The following is a 21,776-nucleotide window of genomic DNA, read 5'->3' on the forward strand; positions in this document are numbered from 1 at the left end:
AGCTGGCCATAATGTCCTCAAACACTGGAAGAACCAGGACCCACAAAAATAAAGTCATCCAAGTAATGCAGTGTTATCACAATCTGCAACCTGCGCAGTCACCCAGTCCATGAAAGTGCTAAACATTTCAAAATAAGCACGGGAAACAGAGCAACCCATTGGCATGCACTTATCAAAGTAGTAACTGTCCTGAAAGCAAAAATCCAAAATAAGTAATGCCCTTGCTCACTCTACCGCTATCCTCCTACCCTCCAAAGCCAACTCAGCCTGACTAACGCTCACCACTATCCCACCAGCCAAAGCAGGCCCCCGACTTCTACCACGTCCAGCCATGGTAAGCAACAGTCCTCTGTGGAACTGATCAAAAACAACCTGAAATGACAAGAGAAAGGAGGAGAGAGGAAAAAAGGTCCTGAATATACAGGACCCTTGAATTTATACCCCTTACCACCAAGTGCCAAATTGAAACCTGTGGTTCCCAGTGGATCCAATCAAATGCAGCAAACTTTGCCTATTTTAAACTCTACACTGGGAAGCAGTGGCTCCCAATCATGTGTCTCCCAGCATACCTTGCCTGGCACCTACCAAACAAGGCTGAACATGGCCCAGCAGGAGCCCAGATTGTCACGGACAAACCAGCGCTTGGTCTGGCCTGCCCACTCAAAAATGATAAACATTCTTCCTTTGTCAGACTATAGTGAGATTTATTTCACTTTTCCCTCAGACTTGGACTTGTTTACTCTCTCCTGGGATAATTGGTTGGCATATTAGTTTAGTTTCCTTTGATTTGGTAAGTTATTGTTGCCATTATTTGGATGAAAGTTTAAGGGAGGAATATGTAGAAAATCCTCATTGATGTTTCAGAGAATGTGAAATCTGTGCAATTGTGAATTTTCTTTGTCAGTGGTTGAATAAAAAAGTTGAATCCTTAAATATTTCTGAGCCACTTATATCTGTAAATCAGTCTCAAGGCAATAGCCTGAAAAGTATTATATAGATATCTAAAACCAAGTCTTTTATTTATAATAAAGAAACAAAAGCCTTTGGTAAAAACTAGGTCTTCACATCTTGCATAAGTCAGTTAAGGCATACGTATCTTGCTGGGAAGTCCCCTTTCCCTGTGGATATAAAAGAGAGAGATCCCTGTTTCTGTTTTTGAAAATACTTTTTAATTTCTTGCTGCTCCTAGCAACAGGAGTGTTTTACTCTGCAGCTGTGAGTATGACACTCTGTGCAGAATCTCTGTACCTTTTTAATGTAGTGTGACTGTAGGTATAAACTGTGGAAAACTGGCCCAAGGTGTACCAGGGCAGATCCTCTGAATGATATAAACATGACTTTGTCTTCCATAGTGAAAAGGAAGGGGCATCTGTTGTGAAATAACCCTGCCTTAGAAAATATTTAGTGGAGTTTGCATTTGGTTTTGTGACTATATTGTAGTCTGTACTGAAAGTTTGGTATAAATAATGAAATAGCATCTGCCAGAACATTATACAGCACTTCATGGGCAGTTTGGAAAAAAAATATCTGTACCAAGTAACATAATTGATACTTTTGATGCAGTTTGAAGTAGTATAAAGTAAATTGGTCTGTGATTAAACTCAAACTTTTTTTTAATTTTTTTAAAAATAAGGTTCAACACAGAAGAAACTGCTGGCTCCTGACATGTTCACAGAATCAGATGATATGTTTGCAGCATACTTTGATGTAGGTATTGTTTAAACATTTTTGGATAAGTATTTGATGCTCAGCTTCCATATAGGGTGTCCCTCTTTTCACCTGCAGAAGCAATGCAGTGACTCACATTTCCTTTGACCACATAATTTTGCCAGTAATTGTCTTCATATAAAGCTTTGCTAGGATGAGAGCATAAGGATTCAGGCATGGGCATACAAACACTAATGAGAAAAGAGCCATAGAACCATTGCTTAAGTTTTTCTTCTAAATTTATTTTTATTTAAAATGTTTATATTTCTTAGCATCCAGACAGATGAATTCAGAACCATTGGGTTATGTACCTCTACCAGCAGATGGAGATGGTGCAAAGCTGACATCACAGTATATATATATACTCCTGCAGTGACATCAGCATGCCAGTGTTCTCCATCTCCAGCAGATGGTGGATGTGCATCTCCCTACTGGGGATTGCTTCAGGTTTTTAGAAGGAGAAAGAAGGAAATGTAATTTGCCCCGTTCTCCTGCGGAGATACCAAATGGTCCCGCCCCCAGTTGAGAATTCATGAGGTGATTTCCGTGGTCCGTCAGATGAGTGTCATGTTCTGGTAGCTGGTTTTGTCAGCTGGTGTGGACTTAGCTGTTAAAACAGCTGAAAGGAAGCAGGTGCAGGAAGCCGAGCACGGTGTTGACTGTATATGCCCTCTCCCTGGCAGCTGGAGACTGTCTCTTCTCAGCCTGGAAGGGCTGAGCTCAGGTAAAGCTTAAAAAAAAAAAAAAAAGGGAGTTTTGTAGGGCTCCTCCTTCATCTGGTCTCTGTGCTCAGGGCACTGATCCGATGTTCGTTCCCACCCCCGAGGGAGGTTAAGGGAAGTGGGCAGCCTGGTGGGTTGAGCAGCCCTTTTGGGCTAGGCCCCGCTCTTAGACTTTTCTCTATGTGCCGCGTGATAGGCTGCGGCGGCGTTTTTGCATGCTTTTCCTGTGCGTTAGGCTGCCTTGTTCAGGACTATCGGTTCGTGCAAGTGAGTCCAGGTTGTGCGTACAGTTTTGGGGCACTTAGTTGGATGCCTGATAGGTGTCCAGGTGATAGCACTTTCCTGTATGCACAATTTGGGCTGCATTGAGGAGTTTTTTGGACGCTCATCAGGCACAGGGTGGTGCGCTTAAGTTTTGGACACCTAAATTTGGAATGCCTAAATTTTGGACGCATATATTTTACAGCGCAATTTCATCTGGACGCACACCTTTCAGTTGTCTGTTAAGCGTACTGACAGACTGAAGGCGCCTATAGCTAAGAAACCTAAGTGCTTTTTCATCTGTGTTGCCTGTCATATTTGGGCATCTCAGCCTGTCATTCCTTCTAACTTGTGCCAGCGCTGCTAAGAGGTTCAGGGAGAATGACCTTCTTCTGATTTTACTAAGTCCGGTTCTTCCCAGGTGCTCGATGCTCTGGGTAGGAAGGTGTTTTAGGATGCTATGTCGATCGCCCGTATTGCTTCCTACCCGCTGTACATGATGCAGTACTCCAGGAACCTCTGGAAGTAGGTCCAGGAATTGTCTGAGTGCCTGCCCCTACAGCAGCAGGACACATTGCTAGCAGTCGTCTATCAAGGCCTGGAATGTGGCAAACACGAGGTGCGCTCCACCTACAATGTGTTTGAAACGGTGGCCAGGATGAAAGCAGCAGGCATTGGTGCCCACAGAATGGCTTGGCTCCGAGCTTCTGATCTCCAGTCGGAGATCCAGGAGAAGCTCGCAGACCTGCCATGTACTGGCGAGAACCTCTTGGAGACAAGGTGAGGGATGCTATGGCTCAGTTGAAGGATCACCATGCATCACTTCAGCATCTTTCTGCCAGTACATCGGATGCACCATCCTCTGCCAGAAAATCCTTGCAGCAGGGCCAGAGGAGATACTTTTATTGCTAAAGGAAGTATTATCCTCCTGCCTTTCATGTCCATTCTCAGTATGTGGGCACTAGGAGCCGCTCCAGACAGCAGTGGATCCCCAGGCCTCAGCCAGTGCTCCAGCTGAGCCCCGACATAGCGTTTTGACTAGCTGCAGGGGAGCGTAAACCATTCAACCATACCCTAGACGCTGGGTCCTCCGGTCGGAGGCCGGCTACAGTTCTTCATGGACCACTGGCCCAGTGTCACCTTGGACCGGTGGGTCTTGTCCATCATTCATCGAGGGTACTGGCTGAATTTTTGGGGTGCCCCTCTTGAGGTCTGTCCTCACATCAAGAAATACTCTTGACGGAGCTCTCTGCCCTCGTAATGGCCAGAGCAGTTGAACCCATTCCGCTGCAGCAGCAGGGGCGGGGTTCTACTCTCGCAATTTTCTGATTCCAAAGAGAACAGGGGGACTACGTCCTATTTTGGACCTGAGGGCTTTGAACAAGTTTCTCAGAAGAGAAAAGTTCAAAATGGTCTCTCTGGGCACCCTGATTCCCCTCCTGCAAAGAGGGGGCTGGCTTTGCTCTCTCCATCTGAAAGACACGTATGCCCACATCGAGACCTTCCTTAGTCACAGGAAATATCTTCAGTTCGTTGTGGGCAAGAGGCATTTCCAGTACAGGGTGTTGCCGTTCAGCCTTGCCTCGGCAAGTGTCTGGTGGTAGTGGGGGCTCACCTCCACCATCTGGGTGTACAGGTGTTTCCCTACTTGGATGATTGGCTGGACAAGAGCACTACCCAGGAGGGAGCGCTTCGATCCCTGCACTTGACCATTCGGGTGTTGGAGTCCCTGGAGTTTGTCATCAACTAACCCAAGACTCTTCTTTCCCCGTTGCCTCAGTTGAGCTTTATCGGCGCCCAGCTGGACACAGCTCAAGCCAAAGCTTATCTTCCTTGCGACCAGGCGCTCACATTGGGGTCACTTGTGGGAGTGGTGCACCGGAAATGGGAGGACACCTTTGCCCGTCATTGGGGCAAGGGCCTTCTGTATGCGTATCCTTCGCTTCTGCTGGTGATGAAGACTCTCCTGAACTCCAGCAAGACAGGGGAACCATGATCCTCATAGCCCCTCATTGGCCAAGACAAATCTGGTTCCTGCTCCTGCAGAATCTCTCTGTCTGAGAACTGATCAGTCTGGGAACTTCTCCTGACCTCATCTTGCAGGATCAGGGCAGGCTGCACCATCCCAACCTTAGGGCGTTGTCCCTGCCGGCTTGGATGTTGAGAGGCTAATCCTGCGGCCCCTTGCCCTGTCCCACGATGTGTCTCGGGTTCTGGTGTCTTCCAGGAACCCTTCCACCAGGAAGTCTCATGGCCTAAAGTGGAGGAGGTTTTCCGTGTGGTGTGAGCGTCACGGCTTAGATCCGTTCTCCTGTTCCACACCAAGGCTACTTGACTATCTGCTGTATCTTTCGGATGCTGGCTTGAAGACGACCATCGCCATCAGGGTACATCTGAGTGCCATCCAGGCATACCACCAGGGGATGGATGGTTTGCCCATCTCCGTGCAACCCATAGTGGGGCATTTTATGTGAGGTCTGCCTCAGTTGAAACCTTCCCTGCGGCCTCCTGCTTTAGTCCTGGAACCTTAATGTGTTGTTGGCACCGGCTCATGAAGGATCCTTTCAAGCACCTGTGATCTGAAATACCTGACCTGGAAGGTCATGTTTTTGGTCGCGGTACTTCGGCGCACAGGGTCGGAGAGCTTCAGTCAGTTGGTGACGTATCCATCATACACAAAGTTCTTTCATGGCAGGGTGGTTCTGTATATGCACCCTAAATTCCTGCCTAAGGTGGTGATGGATTTCCATCTGAACCAGTCAGTCGTCCTACCCACCTTTTTTTCCAAGCCTCATTCACACTAAGGCGAATGGGCTCTGCACAGCTTGGATTGCAAGAGAGCCTTGGCCTTCTACCTAAGACATACAGCAAGCCACAGGCAGTCCACGCAACTCTTCATCTCGTTCGATAAGAACAGATTAGGAGTTGTGGCTGCCAAACAAATCCTGTCTGTCTGACTGGCGGACTGCATCTCCTGCTATGCACAAGCGGGACTGCAGCTTGGGTGCCAAGTCAAGGTTCATTCTGTCAGAGCTATGGCAGCTTCGGTGGCCCACCTAAGAGAGGTCCCCATGACTGAGATCTACAAGGCTGCGACATGGAGTTCCCTCCGCACTTTCGCCACCTACTACTGTTTGGACAGGGATGGCTGACATGATAGCATTTTCAGCCAGTCTGTCCTCCGAAATCTTTTTCAGCTGTAGAATCCACCTCGTCCTGCCTAGGGCCCTTTTTTCGGGTTCAGGCTGTTTCCTGCTGTTACCAACAGCACCTGTGTTGTTGTGCCCATTGGCACCTGGTTTGGGTGCCTGTTGGTCTTACTTGTTCAGGAACAGCCTGTAGCTAGGGATTCACCCATGTGTGAGTACTACCATCTTGCTTGTTCTAGGAGAAAGCAGAGTTGCTTACCTGTAACAGGTGTTCTCCTAGGCAGCAGGATATTAGTCCTCATGAAACGCACCTGCCAACCCAAAGAGTTGGGGTTCTCCTGTGTTTTTTATTTTATTTTCGTAATTCTATGTTACAAGACTGGAGAGGGACCCCGCATGCATAGTAGCATGCTAGGCATGCTCAGTGTGCCAGTCAAAGTTTCTAGAAACTTTGACATAAGTTTTCCATGTCGGGCTCTATCTGATTATGTCGACCATGTGTGAGGAGATAACATCCTGCTGTCCTAAGAGAATACCTGTTACTGGTTAGCAACTCTGCTTTCTTCAGGTGCAGTCCTCAGCCCCAACCAATCTTGCCAGGTCAGAGTCGCAGGGGGTAGCCTCCCACTTGTCCGGTACTGCTGTTAAGTGTTGAAGTACACCTTGATCGGCAGCAGGTCTTCCTGACAAGGATCAGGATGGTACGGATGATGAGGCTGATCCTGACTCTGGAGGATAGGGAAAATCCTCCGGACTGGAGCCATATAGGACTGTGTTGCGGTTCTTTCATTAGAAATGAGCTACCGGGTATGATTTCCCAGACATTAAAGAGGCTGGGAGTACCTGGGGCTGATTCCAGGACTGAACCAAAGAAAAATTCCATTTTGGTTTCTTTGCGTAAAGCCTCTTGTGTTTTCCCTTTTATGGAGGCCATTCAAGAATTGATTGATCTTGAGTGGGGTGCCCCGGAGGCTAATTTCAAAGTGGGTCGAGCCTTGGAAGGCCTGTACCCCTTGGCTCCAGTGGCGAGAGAGTGATTGCATTTTCCGATGACACCTTTCCAATCTTGTTAAATTTTGTTTTCTAAAAGTGATAGTCTTTTTATGCTGTCTGTGTCTGACTGAAAACATCTGTCTTTTGACACAGGCAGTAATTAAGTGGCATTGTGACAATTAAATAGTGCTTGCAGTGTATTCATGAGCCACATGTGACTTAATTGTTAAACCAATTATATTTTAAAACACAAGCTTAAATAGAATTAATGAAAGTTTTAAAAAAAAGCTAATATAATCTGGCTCTTTGAAACGCTATTTGTGGTGAGTGTGGCTCACTGAACAATAAATGCAGAGTACTACTAGAGTGAACTCTTGCAGTGAAGAATTTTAAAGAAAAGTGTTCTTTTGTTTTATTTCAGAGTGCTCGGTTTAGGGCTGCAGGTTTTGGAAAAGACTTCAAAGAAAACCCTAACCTCAGAGATAACTGGACTGATGCGGAAGGCTATTATCGTAAGCAGTTTTTATTTGATTATTGGTATATGCAAAAGCCCTGATTGAGAAGAAACACAATTTAAAATCAAATTGTGGACTAGTATTTTTTTGATCAGTACAAAAATGATTTTTCTAAGTTGATTGTTTCTAATGTCAAATATATTTTGGGCTTTTTGTTTTCTCTCCTCCAGGTGTTAACATAGGTGAGATATTAGAAAAACGATACAACGTATATGGTTACACAGGACAGGGAGTCTTTAGCAATGTAGTGCGAGCCAGAGATATGGCAAGAGCAAACCAAGAAGTGGCAGTCAAAATCATCCGGAACAACGAGCTAATGTAAGTCCTTTCAAGTTCACACCTAAGAATAAGACATAAAATATGCAAGCGATGCTGTGCCTGCCCATTACACTTTAAGGACAGTTTATAATTAAAGTTCAAGGACTAAACCACTATACAATTAATATAATTGCAAGATTGGTTCTCCATCAAGGCATAAATCAGGTATAATATATGAGTGATGTCATCCGATGGCACCAACATGGACCCAGCTCTCAGAGTTCAGTACTGAGCAAGCATAGTAACATAGTAATGACAGCAGAAAAGGACCAGATGGTCCATCCAGTCTGCCCAGCAAGCTTCTTATGGTAATATCTACCGCATCATGTGGGTCACCCCCAGGTTTCTCTTAAGGGTGGTCCGTGTAGTTACCCCCAATCCTTATGATAAGGATAGTAATATGTACAATCAAAAAGCAAGCAACTGTCAACCCATAAAAAATTACTGCCTTCCTGAAAATTCTGGCAAAGTTGACGCATTTGGACTTGGCCTTAGAAGCAGTCCTGAGCTTATTTTCTTATCTCTGCATATCAGTACCCCAGATCATAAAAGTCGGGGCCCATGTTAGTTGCCTTCTGAATCCAATTCCCCCTTTTTTCGCCCCCATCTCCGTCAAAGTGGAGAGTGATGTTGCAGTTGTGTCAAAAGTATCAAGGCTTGTATTGAGGGTAGTAATTCCCATGGTTCTTATAAGGGTAGTAACTGTCGCACCAAGTGGGTTACCCCCAGGCACTCTTTTCTTCATTTCTTCACTTCATGCCACCTTGAATTCTTTGAACTATGGTAGTAGTTGGTGCTCCATTTTGTTACCTCCAAGCCTTATGATAAAGGTAATATTTACAATCAAACCCAAGCAACTGTCACACCTAAAACACATTACTGGGAGCAACATTTTTACTGGGCAAGGAGCCTTCTTGATAATTCAGACAATGTTGCTTGATTTTCTTTGCTTTGGGACTTGGCTGTAGAATCTATCCTGTGCTGCCATCCTGTGTGCCCACAGGCATTCCTGTGGACACATACATGTGCTAACTTCTTGAGTCTATCAGTCTCTCTTAATCCGAGTAACCGCATACAAGTGTAGTTGGTCTCATTTCAAAATTTTTACTTTTTGGCCTAGTGTTTTTGATTTGAATTCATGTTTGCAATGTATTTTTCTACTTTTGCTGTCTTGACAGCCCTTTAACAGAACTTAGTTCTTTAAACAAAAAAAAAAAAGTATTTCCTAGCATGTTGCAGATGGATTCAGGACCAATGGGTATAGTGTACTCTTGATAGCAGTTGGAGACGGATCAGATTTCAATCTGACGTCAGCCCTAGTACATATACCCCTGCAGGAAGTGCAGCACTTCAGTATTTTCCGTCTCCATAGCAGTTAGGGATTCTAATCACACTAGCACAGCATTAGAGTAATTTTACCAAAGAAAACGAAATTAAGAAGAAATCTACAGACGAGCCCCGCTCTCCTGCGGTGACACCCGTTAGGTCCCTCCCCCAGTTGAGATTTCCAAAGGTGATTTCCGTGGTCCCTCGGAGGTAAGCCTCGGCCCGGCGGCTGACCCTCGGCGGGGACCTAGCCCCCGACATCGGGTGAGGCTGAGAGGCAGCAGGTGCAACCTCGAGCGCGGCGGTGAAGGTATTTTCCCTCTCCCCCCGCTTCCGGAGACTGCCCGGAACGAAACCGGGAAGTGCCGAGACAAGGTAAGTTAGAAATCTATTTAAAAGTCTCCGAAGCTCAAGGAGACGCACAGGTCGCCAGCCAGGACCAGTGCCACCGGGTTGATCGGCCCTAGCAGGGCCGATCAACCCGATGGCACAATATGGCAACCAATTTGGTCGCCATATTGTCCGCATGGTCGCCGTCACCATTATGGCTCTGTTTGCCGCCCTGTCCGCCGTTTCAATCCATGCGCAGAGAGGCGAGCCATGTGCACAAATACCCTGTGCGCACAAGCGAAGCACATAGCCACGCGCTTACTGTGCCGGGCGCATAATTTTGACCTGTGCACACAACAGCGCGCACATCTCCCTGCATGCGCGCACCAAACCAACCGGGAGAGTTTCTTACCTCCCTGGATGTGTCAGAAGCCATCCTACACATTCCAATCCATCAAGAGCATCAGCGTTTTCTATGCTTCTCGATCCTGGACCGTCACTAACAGTTCCGGGCACTACCTTTCGGGTTAGCTACTGCACCCCGGACGTACACCAAGATCATAGTGGTGGTGGCAGCAACACTGAGGAAGGAAGGAATCCGCGTTCACCCTTATCTAGACGATTGGCTGATCAGAGCAAAATCCCCAGAGGAAAGCCACCAGGCAACCAACAGAGTCAAAACTCTATTGGAGAGCCTCGGGTGGGTGGTCAACACAAACAAGAGCTGCCTGCAACCCTCCCAATCTCTAGAATACTTGGGAGTCCGGTTCAGCACCAAACAAGACAAGGTCATCCTGACACCAACAAGGAGATCAAAACTGATGACCCAGTTACGAACCCTGTTGAGCGAACTTCGCCTCACAGCATGGGATTACCTACAAGTTCTCGGCCTCATGGTATCCACACTGGAAGTAGTCCCATGGGTACGAGCTCACATGAGACCCCTACAACGCTCACTACTATCACGATGGAATCCACTGTCCCAGAACTACACCATAAGGCTTCAGCTCCCGGACAGAGTTCGGGCCCAACTATGATGGTGGCTACAAAAAGCCCATCTGAGCCAGGGAATAAGACTGTCCTCACCAACCTGGATTCTACTCACCACAGATGCCAGCCTACGAGGATGGGGAGCACACTGCCAGGAGCTAACTGCCCAAGGGCAATGGATCAAACAAGAGTCGGGATGGAACATCAATCCCCTAGAAGCCCGGGCAGTCAGGCTAGCCTGCTGAAGTTTTGGTGACAGACTCCGAGACAAAGCGGTCAGAGTAATGTCGGACAACGCCACAACAGTGGCCTACATCAACCGTCAGGGAGGAACCAGAAGCCAACAGGTGTCTCTGGAAATAGACCTCCTGATGTTATGGGCAGAAATGAAACTTCAAGAGATCTCGGCCGTCCACATTTTCGGGAAAGAGAAAGTCTAGATCCAGGCGAATGGAAGCTGTCGATCACAGCATTCCAATTGATAGTAAACCGTTGGGGAACACCAACCATGGACCTTCTGGAAAACCGGTCCAATGCCCAAGTACCCAGTTTCTTCAGCCGCAGGCGGGAACCCCAGTCCCAGGGAATCGATACCCTGCTACAGGCCTGGCCAGAGGGGAGACTCTGTTATACGCCTTCCCGCCGTGGCCCCTATTGGGCGCGATTATCCACACCACAGGGGACCAGTACTTCTAGTGGCCCTGGACTGGCCAAGAAGACAGTGGTACGCAGACATGCGAAGACTGCTGACAGGGAACCCCCTGCCGCTACCTCCACACAGAGACCTGCTCTAACAGGGACCGATCCTCCACGAGGATCCAGTTCAATTCTCTCTTACGGTCTGGCCATTGAGAGGACTTGCCTAAGGAGGAGCGGATACCCAGGTGCAGTAATTGACACCCTACTCCGAGCACGCAAGTTCTCCACATCCCTAACATACATGACGATTTAGAGAGTATTCGAAGCCTGGTGCGAGGACCACGACATCATACCACGCTCAGTCAAAATTTCTGCGATTTTGGAATTCCTGCAGAACGGCCTACAGAAGGGATTGTCCCTCAACTCCATCAAGGTACAGGTGGCTGCATTGTCATGCTACAGAACCAAGAACAAGAACAGCAGCATAGCCTCTCACCCGGATGTCTCCCGCTTCCTGAAAGAAGTCAAGCACATCCGACCACCCCTAAAGGGGCCGGTGCCTCTTTGGAACCTCAACCTAGTCCTAGATTTCCTAGCAAGAACCTCCTTCAGACCGCTCCGCAGTCTGTCTCTCTGACTATTAACATTGAAGACAGCCTTCCTGCTGGCAGTCTGTTCAGCCCATCGTATATCCGAGCTACAAGCACTGTCCTGCCGAGAGCCGTTCCTCAGACTCACCCCGGGAACCATCCAGTTACGCACAGTTCCTTCGTTCCTCCCCAAAGTGGTGTCTCACTTCCATCTCAACCAAACCATCTCGCTACCATCGCCAGATGAGTATAAGAATTCGGAAGAGGCTCGAAGTCTACGCCATCTCAATGTCGGCAGACTCCTAGTCTGATACCTGGAAAGGTCGGAATCCATACGAAAGATGGACTATCTATTCGTCCTTCACAGCGGGAAGAAGCAGGGGGAAGCGGCCTCGCGAGCAACCATAGCCCGCTGGATCAAAGAAGTCATCAAGGCGGCCTACGTAGAAGCAGGCAAGCCACCGCCTTTAAAAGTCAAGGTCCATTCTACTAGAGCCCAGGCAGTGTCCTGGGCGGAAACCAAGATGCTGTCACCCGCCGAGATCTGCAGGGTGGCGACATGGTCCTCCATCCACACCTTCTCCAGGTTTTACCGCCTGGATGTTCAGGCTCGGGAGGACACAGCATTTGCAAGGGCAGTTCTAAATGGGTCATGGGCAGCCTCCCACCTGGTTCGGGAGTAGCTTTTATACAACCCATTGGTCCTGAGTCCATCTGCTACATGCTAGGAAATGGAGAAATTACTTACCTGATAATTTCGTTTTCCTTAATGTCGACAGATGGACTCAGCATCCCACCCACGGCTGCCGTTACTCATGGAATTCTCGGGGGACATCCCCGGGAGCGAGTGATTCAAGGGTAAGCCATTCTTTCCTTCATCTAGGACACCCATCCTACCGGGTGTCGACATTTCTCGGTTGAGGGCACTGGCAGTCTCCAGCTGTAGCCAACTCAACCAGTTCAAATGAATCAAGTTAACCAGGTTATAAAGTTAATCAAGTTATCCAAGTTATAAAGTAATCAAGTTATTCAAATTATTCAGTCATACATATATCCACAATGCTTTTCAAGGAGAATACTGAAGAGCTGCACTTCCTGCAGGGGTATATGTACTAGGGCTGACGTCAGATTGAAATCTGATCTGTCTCCAACTGCTATCAGGAGTACACTATACCCATTGGCCCTGAGTCCATCTGTCTACACTAAGGAAAATGAAATTATCAGGTAAGTAATTTCTCCAATATGGAAAAATCCAAGACCAAAAAGCTTGACATCACCTGGTTTAAGGCCTGAATTTTAGGCACCGGATATCCTTTACAGATTTTTATTCTGTCTGCTTTCATTGCCTGGGCCTGGATCATGATCCTACTAACTGCTGTAGTTGTGGTGTGATGTCCCCAAGGGCACAGTAGTATGGTGCCTCAAAAATGGAGGCCTTCAGAATGCACCACTAAATAAGACACCAAAGTCTCAATGCAAAGGTAGTCAACGAAGCCACACCTTTATCGGAGCTAGATCTCTTCAGATTCAGCACCACAAGACGTGAAGTCAGGAATTAACTTTACCTTTGCAAGTCAGAGAAAACTCCCCCTACTGTGTCAAAGGCTTCTGGAAGCAACATGTGTCTGAGGTTGAGTGAGGAGCCTAAAGAGCACATAAGTGGCACAAGGTGGTCCCCTTAGGGGTTGTCTCCCTTGACACCAAAGAAACCAGCTCCATCCAACAAGATTCCATGGGTGCGGACCCTTCCTTAACACAGAGAAAGGAAATACCTTCTTTGACACTGTATCTTCATCCTTCATGGTGCAGAAGATTCTCTGAGGACAAGCAAAATGGCAGTCCTCACGAGTAGATGGCAACAACAGATGGAGCCTGGCACAGAACCTTTATCTCAAAGTTTCAAGAACTTTGAACATACCCCATTGAGCATGTGCAGCACACCATATTGCATGCATTCATGTGAGGTTCCTTCAGTCTCATCGTTTCTGCAGAACCCACAGATAGAGGATGTTTGCTCTTCTGAGTTCTCTGGATCCTCAGATTTCCTATCCAGGCAAAAATCGCAGGGCCCTGTGGTCTTTTTCTTCCCTTTTAATCATCCTTGGTTTTCAGTTGGTTCTCTAAGTTTCCTTACGTTTTCAGCACCCTCGTGGTGCACAGGCATCAACTGCTCATCAATCATTACGTTTTTTTATTTTGCTGTGCTGTTTTTTTTGTCCTATTCCCTGAATGGATACATTTACCAGTGGCTTCAAGAGAGACCTCCTGTGTGACAGGGTCTTGTCTATCATGAATACCCATGGTAGATGTATCCTGTACCTGGAGGGTAGTCACAACATCTGGAGGTGTCATCTTTGTGTGACCATGACCTCTAGAGAATGTAGGTCCTGGCTCGATCTTATGGAGAAGCACTTTGAGAACCATAAGACTGGCCTATTGGAATCTGCATTTGAGGTATAAACATCGATGGACCCAGTAGCTGATCAGAATCTAGTGGGGCATTAACATCAAGAGAGCATTGAACACAGGGAAGGACCAGGGAGACAGACCGTCATCCTTCTCCTCCTACCAGAAGAAGACAAGGGTTCAGCCTCTTTGGGTACAGCATTAAGGAGTTCCGATGCCAAGCACATAGCAAAGGACAAGAAGCATTGGTCTCTATCGATGCACAATGCCAGACATGGGGACATTCTAGCTTCAGATATGAAATATCCTTGAAGCTTTCCCAGCGGAAAGAATAGCTCATCCTCTGCATTCCCGGCAATCAAAAGAGTCTCCAGGAGTCCAGGTATCTCCATCAATACACCTCAGGTGTCCCAGGAATATGTGGCCACCCCTTCTGTCTCCCAACCTGTTTTGGCATCAGCAATCTTTGAGGAAAATCTAGCAGTTCTGGAATAAGGGAACGCAAAGCATCAGAGCCTCAGCATTGAGAGCATCAGTGTTGATGCAGATTGTTGTCTAACCTTTGCTGGCGTCCTAACAGCTGCCAAGCAGCTCAGTGCTGTGGTTCTCAGAGGGGTATTGACACTGATGTCTGTTGCACCAGTGGTGATTTCCAGTTCACTGGGGGGCGGAAGAAGGAAGCTTTCCAGAAACGTAGGAGCTCCTTGGGGTCTAGGCACTAACAGACAAGTGCTCCCTTTTCTGAAGCCTTGTCTACTAGCCAGGCAAAATCTGGGTCCTCGCCCCTACCATTCCAGTTGGGCTTGGACTTGGAGTGTTTATGGGGTTATGGCTACAGAACTGAGGATTTCTCTGAAGAGGAGGAATCAAAAGGTCTCCCCTCTGAACCCCTCTTCTCCACAGGAAAGTAAAAGTCTCTGCCTGCTGGATTTATCCAGAGAATGACTAAGACCTTTCCATTTACTTTGTAAAAGGATAATAATGCCAGGAACAAGATTCGGGACATCCTCCAGTTCATGGATATTGTGGCAGTCCTTGTGCACAAGGTCCTTTCAGGGGAGGTATGTATGAGAATGTGAAAAAAACACCTCTCTGTGGCTCCTGTGAATAAAAAAGCAGACATGATATTTCTCATCCAGAAGGCTTCTGGATTAAAAAAGAGTCAGCTGCCACACTAATCGTGATAGTTGACTCTGCTCTCAAGGGAACCAGAGCTCATTTCTTGGTGCCCCTGAGGAAGGATTCTAAAACCTTGGATGCTCTTGGGAGGCAGGTTTTTGAGGCCCACATAGCCACTTATCAGCTCTTCATGGGCCAGTACATGCAGGACATTCTGAAGCAACTGCGCGTAGTGGCATAGCTGCTTCCTCAGAAGCAGCATAACGACTTCCAGTCATTAATGAACAAGAGAGTGATGTGTGGATAACATGATCAGGTTGACTTTTGAAGTTTTCAAAACATCATCAGGAATCTGTGTCGTGGGGAATGGCACCTGCAGACGTGCCTGACTGTGGGCCTCTGACCTCAACCTGATCTTCAGGAAAGACTTGCTAACCTGCTATGTACTGGAGAGATAGGGTTAAGGAAGTAGTGTCCCAGATCAGAGAACACTGTCCAATGCATCTTAGCTCTCCACAGCCACTGCAGACTCACCCTCCTGAACTAGGAGGAGCCTGAACATGGGGTTGAGGCAACCCTTCTAATCAGCTGAGGAGTCTTTTCCTCCACCTTCTTGGTCCCTACAGCAGCAGGCCCTTTGTGCCTGCCTGAGGCAATAGAAAGTCCCTAAGCCACAGTCAGCACCCTAGCCAAAACTTTGAACAGGGTTTTGAATGGGTCATGGACAGTATAGCCTGGATCACGGTACCCATGCCAGAGGTCCTTCCTATCAGTGCTAGGCTGAGGTTTTACATAATCCATTGTTCTAATGTAACTTCAGACACATGGATCTTCAGCATAATAAGAAAGGGGTACAGGTTATATCTGTTGGATGGCCTTCCAAATCATCCATGATATTGGCTTAGGGCAGTGGTTCTCAACAGGTGTGTCGCCACGAACATGCAGATGTGTCTCCACACTTCCTGTTCCCCCGCTGACCCAGTTGCTCCCCCTCCCGAGCAAAATAGGTCCTCCACCCGGGCTTAAAATGCTGGTAGCCTGGGCAGAACATGGCAGGACAGCTGGAGTCAGCGGCACTGGCATAATCTCTTCTTCCCCATCCCCCCCCCCGAAAGAGGAAATGGTGAGCAGCGGGTGCGTGCACGAGAAGAAGAGACCATGCTAGTGCAGGCAACGTCGGCCCGAAGAAAAGAAGCGAGGCGCAGCCTGAGGAATGTGCTGCGTGGCTCGGAGAAAAACAAAGAACGCCATCAACCCCCGCGGCTGATGGGACTCCTTTCTCCGCGAGGGCTGAAAATGAAGTAGGTTGCTGCTGCCTTTAGGGTTAGAAGTGGAGGAGGCTGCTGCTAGTTCGGGGGAGGAGGGGGAGAGTGATTGAATGAGCAAGCATGTGTGTTTGAGATCCTGTGTTTTGTGTGTGTGTGTGTGTGAGTGAGAGAGCATGTATGTGAATGATTGAGAGCCTGTACATGTGAAAGAGAGTATGTGTGTGATTGAGAGCTGGTTTAGGTGAGGGAGCATGTGAGTATGTGATTGAGAGCCTGTGTAAATGAGAGAAAGAGAGAGAGCATGTTTGTAAGCATGTGAATGAGAGTCTGTGTGTGAGAGAAAAAGACAGCATGTATGTGTGTGATTGAAAGCCTGTGTGTGTAAGCCTGAAAAGATAGACAGCATGTGTGTAAATGTGTAATTAAGAGCCTATATAAGTGAGAGAGAAAAAGCATGTGTATATGTGAGCGATTGTGAGCCAATGTGAGAGAGAGAGGAGAAAGTTCTAAGCAAACCATCCCCCCTCCTGCTAATTCAAAACAATCTCAGGGCACCTGGATATCAAACGTTCCCAGGTATGCAGAGCAAAAAATTGTTTGTATCCTTATTATTTTTCATTACTAGGTCTTTGTGTCTGCTATTTTTAAATATTTTATTGGTATCTAGAAATTTTTTTATGAGTTTTTAATTATTGGATATTTCATTCATCCGCTGTTTTGAAATAATCTGTTCTTTTTGTTAGTATGGTTTTTCTGCTACTGATTTTATATTTCTTGATTTGTTTTATAAGGATGGGTGATGTTTCTTTTTTTCCTTTGTTGCACTGCATACAGAGACTCTGGCTTGTTGCGGTTTCCAATTCAGTTTTGTCTGCATGCTTCTAGTTATGTGTTTTGGTCTCTTTATTCTTTGTTAGGTGAAGGTCAGCACATGTGATTTAGGTGAGGTTTTCTGCTGGCGTGTAGTTTCTGTGTAGGGCTCTATAGCAGCCTGACTTGGTCCGTTTTCCTAATACGAGATGTATTGGTGTCTTAAGGCCTGCTATAATATTTTCGGTGTTGCCTTTTCTTAGGTAAGGTGGTTACTGTTAAGAGCTGGACATTGTTGCTGTTTTGGTGTGGGATGTTTACTGTTTATGCAATTTCTGCTCAGACAGAATACGTATCTTTTCCTTGTGTCATTCTTAACAATAAAAATTATACTGGACCTTTATTTTTTATTTCCGTCATAAATTGTAATGAGCAGTGTGTCACATATGTGAGCGTGGTCTGTCAGGTGTGTCACAATGGGAAAAAGGTTGAGAACCACTGGCTTAGGGGAATGTCTCAGCAACAGGAACTGCTGCAGAAGGAGCTGTCCTCCCTCTTAGAGACGAATGCATTCAAGCCCGTTTCACCAGGGGAAAGAGAGTAGAGACTTTACTCCAAGATTTTCCTGATTCCAAAGAAAGCAGTAGGACTCCATTCTCTTAGACTTAAGGGCCTTAACAAATTCCTAAAAAGAGAAAAATTCAAGGTGGTTTCCCTGGGCACCTTGATTTTCTTCCTCGAAAAGGGGGGACTGGCTATGCTTTCTCAATCTAAAGAATGTTTACAACCACATAGAGATATTTCCAGGTCACAGAAAGTAATTCAGATATGTAATAGGGGTTCATCACCTCCAGTATCGCATGCTGCCTTTTGGCCTAGTATCAGCGCCACATGTCTTCACAAAATGTTTCTCCGTGGCAGGGGTGCATATGGAAGGAATGGGATCATGCCTTCTGTATCAGGAGACTGTTCAGATGTGGGACTGGGCCATCTCCCAAGGGATGGTCCTCAGCCATGTATCTGCCAAGTGAGAAGAATGTCCTGGCAGACAGATTGAGTCGAGGCTTCGGAGATCCATGGGAGATCTCTTTGTATCTTCTCAGAATAGAAAGGTTCTGTTCCAGGAAAGGGACTAAAGGCTTGGACGCATTTTCCCTCATTTGAAGCCAGGGCCTGCTGTATGCATATCCTTCAATTCTGTTTATTGCAAAGATTTTATTGAAGTTCAAAAGAGACCGAGGGACTACAATTTTCATAGCACCCTTTTGGCCAAGACAGATTTGGTTCCCATTCTTGTGGGAAATGTCCATCAGGAATCAATCAGGCTGGGGAATTTCCCAGCCCTCATCATACAGGATCAGGGCCTGTTGCACCATCCCAAAATCAGGTCCCTGTCTCTCACTTTCTGAATGTTGAGATGCTAGCTTTGCAACCTCTAGACCTTTAAGAGGATGTGTCTTGTATTGTTCTGGCTTCAAGAAAGGACTCCACAAGGAAGTCCTATGGACTAAAGTGGAGGAGATTTGCCTTTTGGCAGATCCTTTCTCCTGCTCTACACAAAAATTGCTTGATTACCTTCTACATCTTTCCAAGTCAGGTATCAAGACCAACTCATCAAGGGTTCATCTCAGTGCAATAAGCGCCTGTGACATTCTAAGCCTCCTGTGTCTTGAGACATCAAATATCATCCTAGCTCAACTCATGAAATCTTCCTTTGAACCTCTTGAGGTAATTGACTTGAAGGTTTTCATCTGGAAAGTGTTGTTTCTTGATGCTGTCACTTTGGCACAAAGAATAAGCAAGTTATAGGCTCTGGTTTCATATTCATAATTGCAGTTTTTCACAATAGGGTGGTTCTGCGTAGTCATCCTAAATTCCTTCTGAAAGTGGTGTATATTTTTCACATCAACCAAACTATTGTGCAGCCAACTTTCATTCCAAGACTGCATGTGTATAAAAGAGGTTGGGCTCTTTACTGTTTGGATTGCAAGAGAACCCTAGTGTATTACTTGAAGAGGACTCAACCTCACCATCAAGCTTCACAACCGTTTGGGTCCTTTGATCCCAATAATTTGAGAAAGGCAGTTGCCAGAAGAACTGTAATTGGCTAGTGGACTCTATACGCACTGTTATGTGTTTGCTGGCATACAGATTATATATTCTGTCAAGGCTCATCAAGTGAGAATCATAGCGGTTCATCTCAGGACCACTTCTATTGAAGAAATATGCAAAGCTGCTACTTAGTCGTCAATTTACATCTTTATGTCCCACTACTGTTAATGCCTCTGTGGCAGTAGCCACAGAGGCATTAACGGAGCGGGATGCCAGTGGCCGGTGGTAGGTGTCCACCTTCACAGAGTAGAAGGATGAAGGGCATCCATCTCCCAATTAAAAAAAAAAAAGAAAAAAACAGGGATGGGTTCATGGGCTATAGGTATTACCAATTATTAGGCTTTTCAATATTTGATGATAGTTAATGTGACTTTCAAGGCATGCTTCACTTTCGGTGCATGTCCGGCATGACTCCCTGCTTCAATGACAGGGGAAAAGAAAAACTGATACTTCACACATTTCCAGCATTGCCCTCTGCTTCATGGCAGAGAGCTATGCTGCCGCTTACCCAACTAATCAAACTTAATATTTCACTTGGAAGCAGCTCCATCACTGCTCTCTACATTAATAGTGGGGGTGAAAAGGGAATTAGAACCTAAGGTTACTAAGAGCCAAGAGAAACAGTTAAGTATGAGAAAAAATAAGTGTAAGGCTTGCTGGGCAGACTGGATGGACCGGTTGGTCTTCTTCTGCCGTCATTTCTATGTTTCTATGTTTCTATGTTACTGTCTAGATACCTTGTCTCAGAGACAGTAAATTTGCACAAGCAGTTCTGCGCACCTGTTCACCCAATAGTCCATTTTCCACTTGGTGGGGCCGAATTGTCTTTTAAGTAATTGTTCCACAATGCAACCCTCAGCATTGGACTCCCCACATGATGTTGCTGATTCATACCTGTTTATTGACAGAGAAAGCAAGTTTGCTTACTTGTAAACAGGGTTCTCTGTAGACAGCAGGATGTATCACCCATACTTAATACCCAACTACCCTGGAGACTCAACTACCTCACTAAAGCTTAAGCTGTGAAAGAGACTGAGTGGCTCACAGGCAGCACGTGCCTTGTGACTTTTACTGAGCTCTGAGAGCTGGATCTGTCAGCACTGTCATATGATCATCCATGTGTTATGGCTAATTCATCCTGGTATCTACAGAGAACCTTGTTTATGGGTAAGCAAACTTGCTGTCTTTGACTTAATTGCTTCCCTCCTTCTCTTGTATGTACTATAAAACATTATACTGATCAGTTTTGCTGACTTGAGAATGTTCGAACATTTTTGCACTGAATAAAGTTTTCTTCATGTGTACATGCACTTGGTGATTGATTGAGGCTAGGGGATTTTGTTAAAATTATAATCTCAAATGTTGTGTTCCACTCATTTTCTTAAACTGTCAAATCCATGAGAGAACAGGATATGTGCTGCATTACCATGACAGCTTTTGTTTGAGTTCATGGCAGATTGATGATTCTTTTATACTGACATTTCAGACTTGCTTTTTGACTTTATATCTGCCATCCACTCCTACTTTTCTTTTACACTGAGTAGAACAATCTCTCTCCTTTTCCTTCAGTTTCCCCCTTCTTTCTGCAATTTCAAAATTCAAATTGCATACCTTCTTAAAAGGAAAATAGAACCTTGCTTTTGAAATCTTTATTTTACCTTGTAATTCTTTCACTACCTACCTTCATTTGTGAGCAAGATATGGGGAGTGAAAGATCAAGAATGTTTGGCCCTTACTATCATGTGGGTTGAAGTCATATGCTTATTCAATCATGTTCTGTCTAATAAGATAGGAAAGGCAAAAAACAGCCCTGCAAGAAAATTTTCAAAATACTGCCTGCCCTATTAATCAGAAGAGCATAGTTGCTAATACCAAAGAAGTAGCAAAATAATGTTTACTTTTAAATTGGACTCAATTTTCAGCAGAGCGTTGCTTGATGCTGTATGCAACACAGTTTTTGTATTTGGATATAACATGGATACATTTCTAAACAATAGTTATTTTTCCTGACAGAAATACTTCTCTGTTTATAGGCAAAAAACGGGCTTAAAAGAATTGGAATTCTTGAAAAAGCTCAATGATGCAGATCCCGATGACAAGTTCCACTGTCTACGGCTATTCAGACACTTTTACCACAAGCAGCACTTGTGCCTGGTATTCGAGCCTTTAAGGTAAAGTGAGGGAACATATATAATCCACAGGAACTTTGCACAATGAAGTGAAAGGCCATTCTATTACAGATGTCAATTAGTTGTTTAGTGCTTCCCATTTGGGAACAGAAGTGTCCTCATAGAGTAATATTAGCTGCAGTGGTTCAGAACTGCAAGTTTGGTTTGTTTAATTATTTGCTACCCCTGAAAAAATTTGAACAATTTACTGTTTGTTCAAACATAATCTTTTCCAGTCCTCTCTTCTGTTTTTGCTTACATTCTATGCTTGTTATGATTAAAAATGTTCATTTCTGTTTGACCTTCTAAAAATAAAATGCTGTCTCTGCTCACTTCCTTTTATGTTTTTTCCC

The 21,776-nt window shown here is 45.8% G+C and overlaps 1 protein-coding gene across 8 annotated transcripts in view; it reads left to right on the top strand.

Annotated features, from left to right (window-relative positions):
• PRPF4B (pre-mRNA processing factor 4B) overlaps window positions 1-21,776 on the top strand; it is a 191,630-nt gene that overhangs the window by 152,249 nt on the left and 17,605 nt on the right. For all 8 annotated transcript variants that reach the window (XM_029590568.1, XM_029590567.1, XM_029590563.1 and 5 more), the window contains 4 exons: window positions 1,634-1,707; window positions 7,254-7,344; window positions 7,518-7,665; window positions 21,289-21,426. In XM_029590568.1, coding sequence (XP_029446428.1) covers window positions 1,634-1,707; window positions 7,254-7,344; window positions 7,518-7,665; window positions 21,289-21,426 — 451 coding nt within the window. The remainder of the gene's footprint in view (window positions 1-1,633; window positions 1,708-7,253; window positions 7,345-7,517; window positions 7,666-21,288; window positions 21,427-21,776) is intronic.

The sequence above is a fragment of the Rhinatrema bivittatum genome, chromosome 2, assembly GCF_901001135.1.
Source record: "Rhinatrema bivittatum chromosome 2, aRhiBiv1.1, whole genome shotgun sequence".
Lineage (NCBI taxonomy): Eukaryota > Metazoa > Chordata > Amphibia > Gymnophiona > Rhinatrematidae > Rhinatrema > Rhinatrema bivittatum.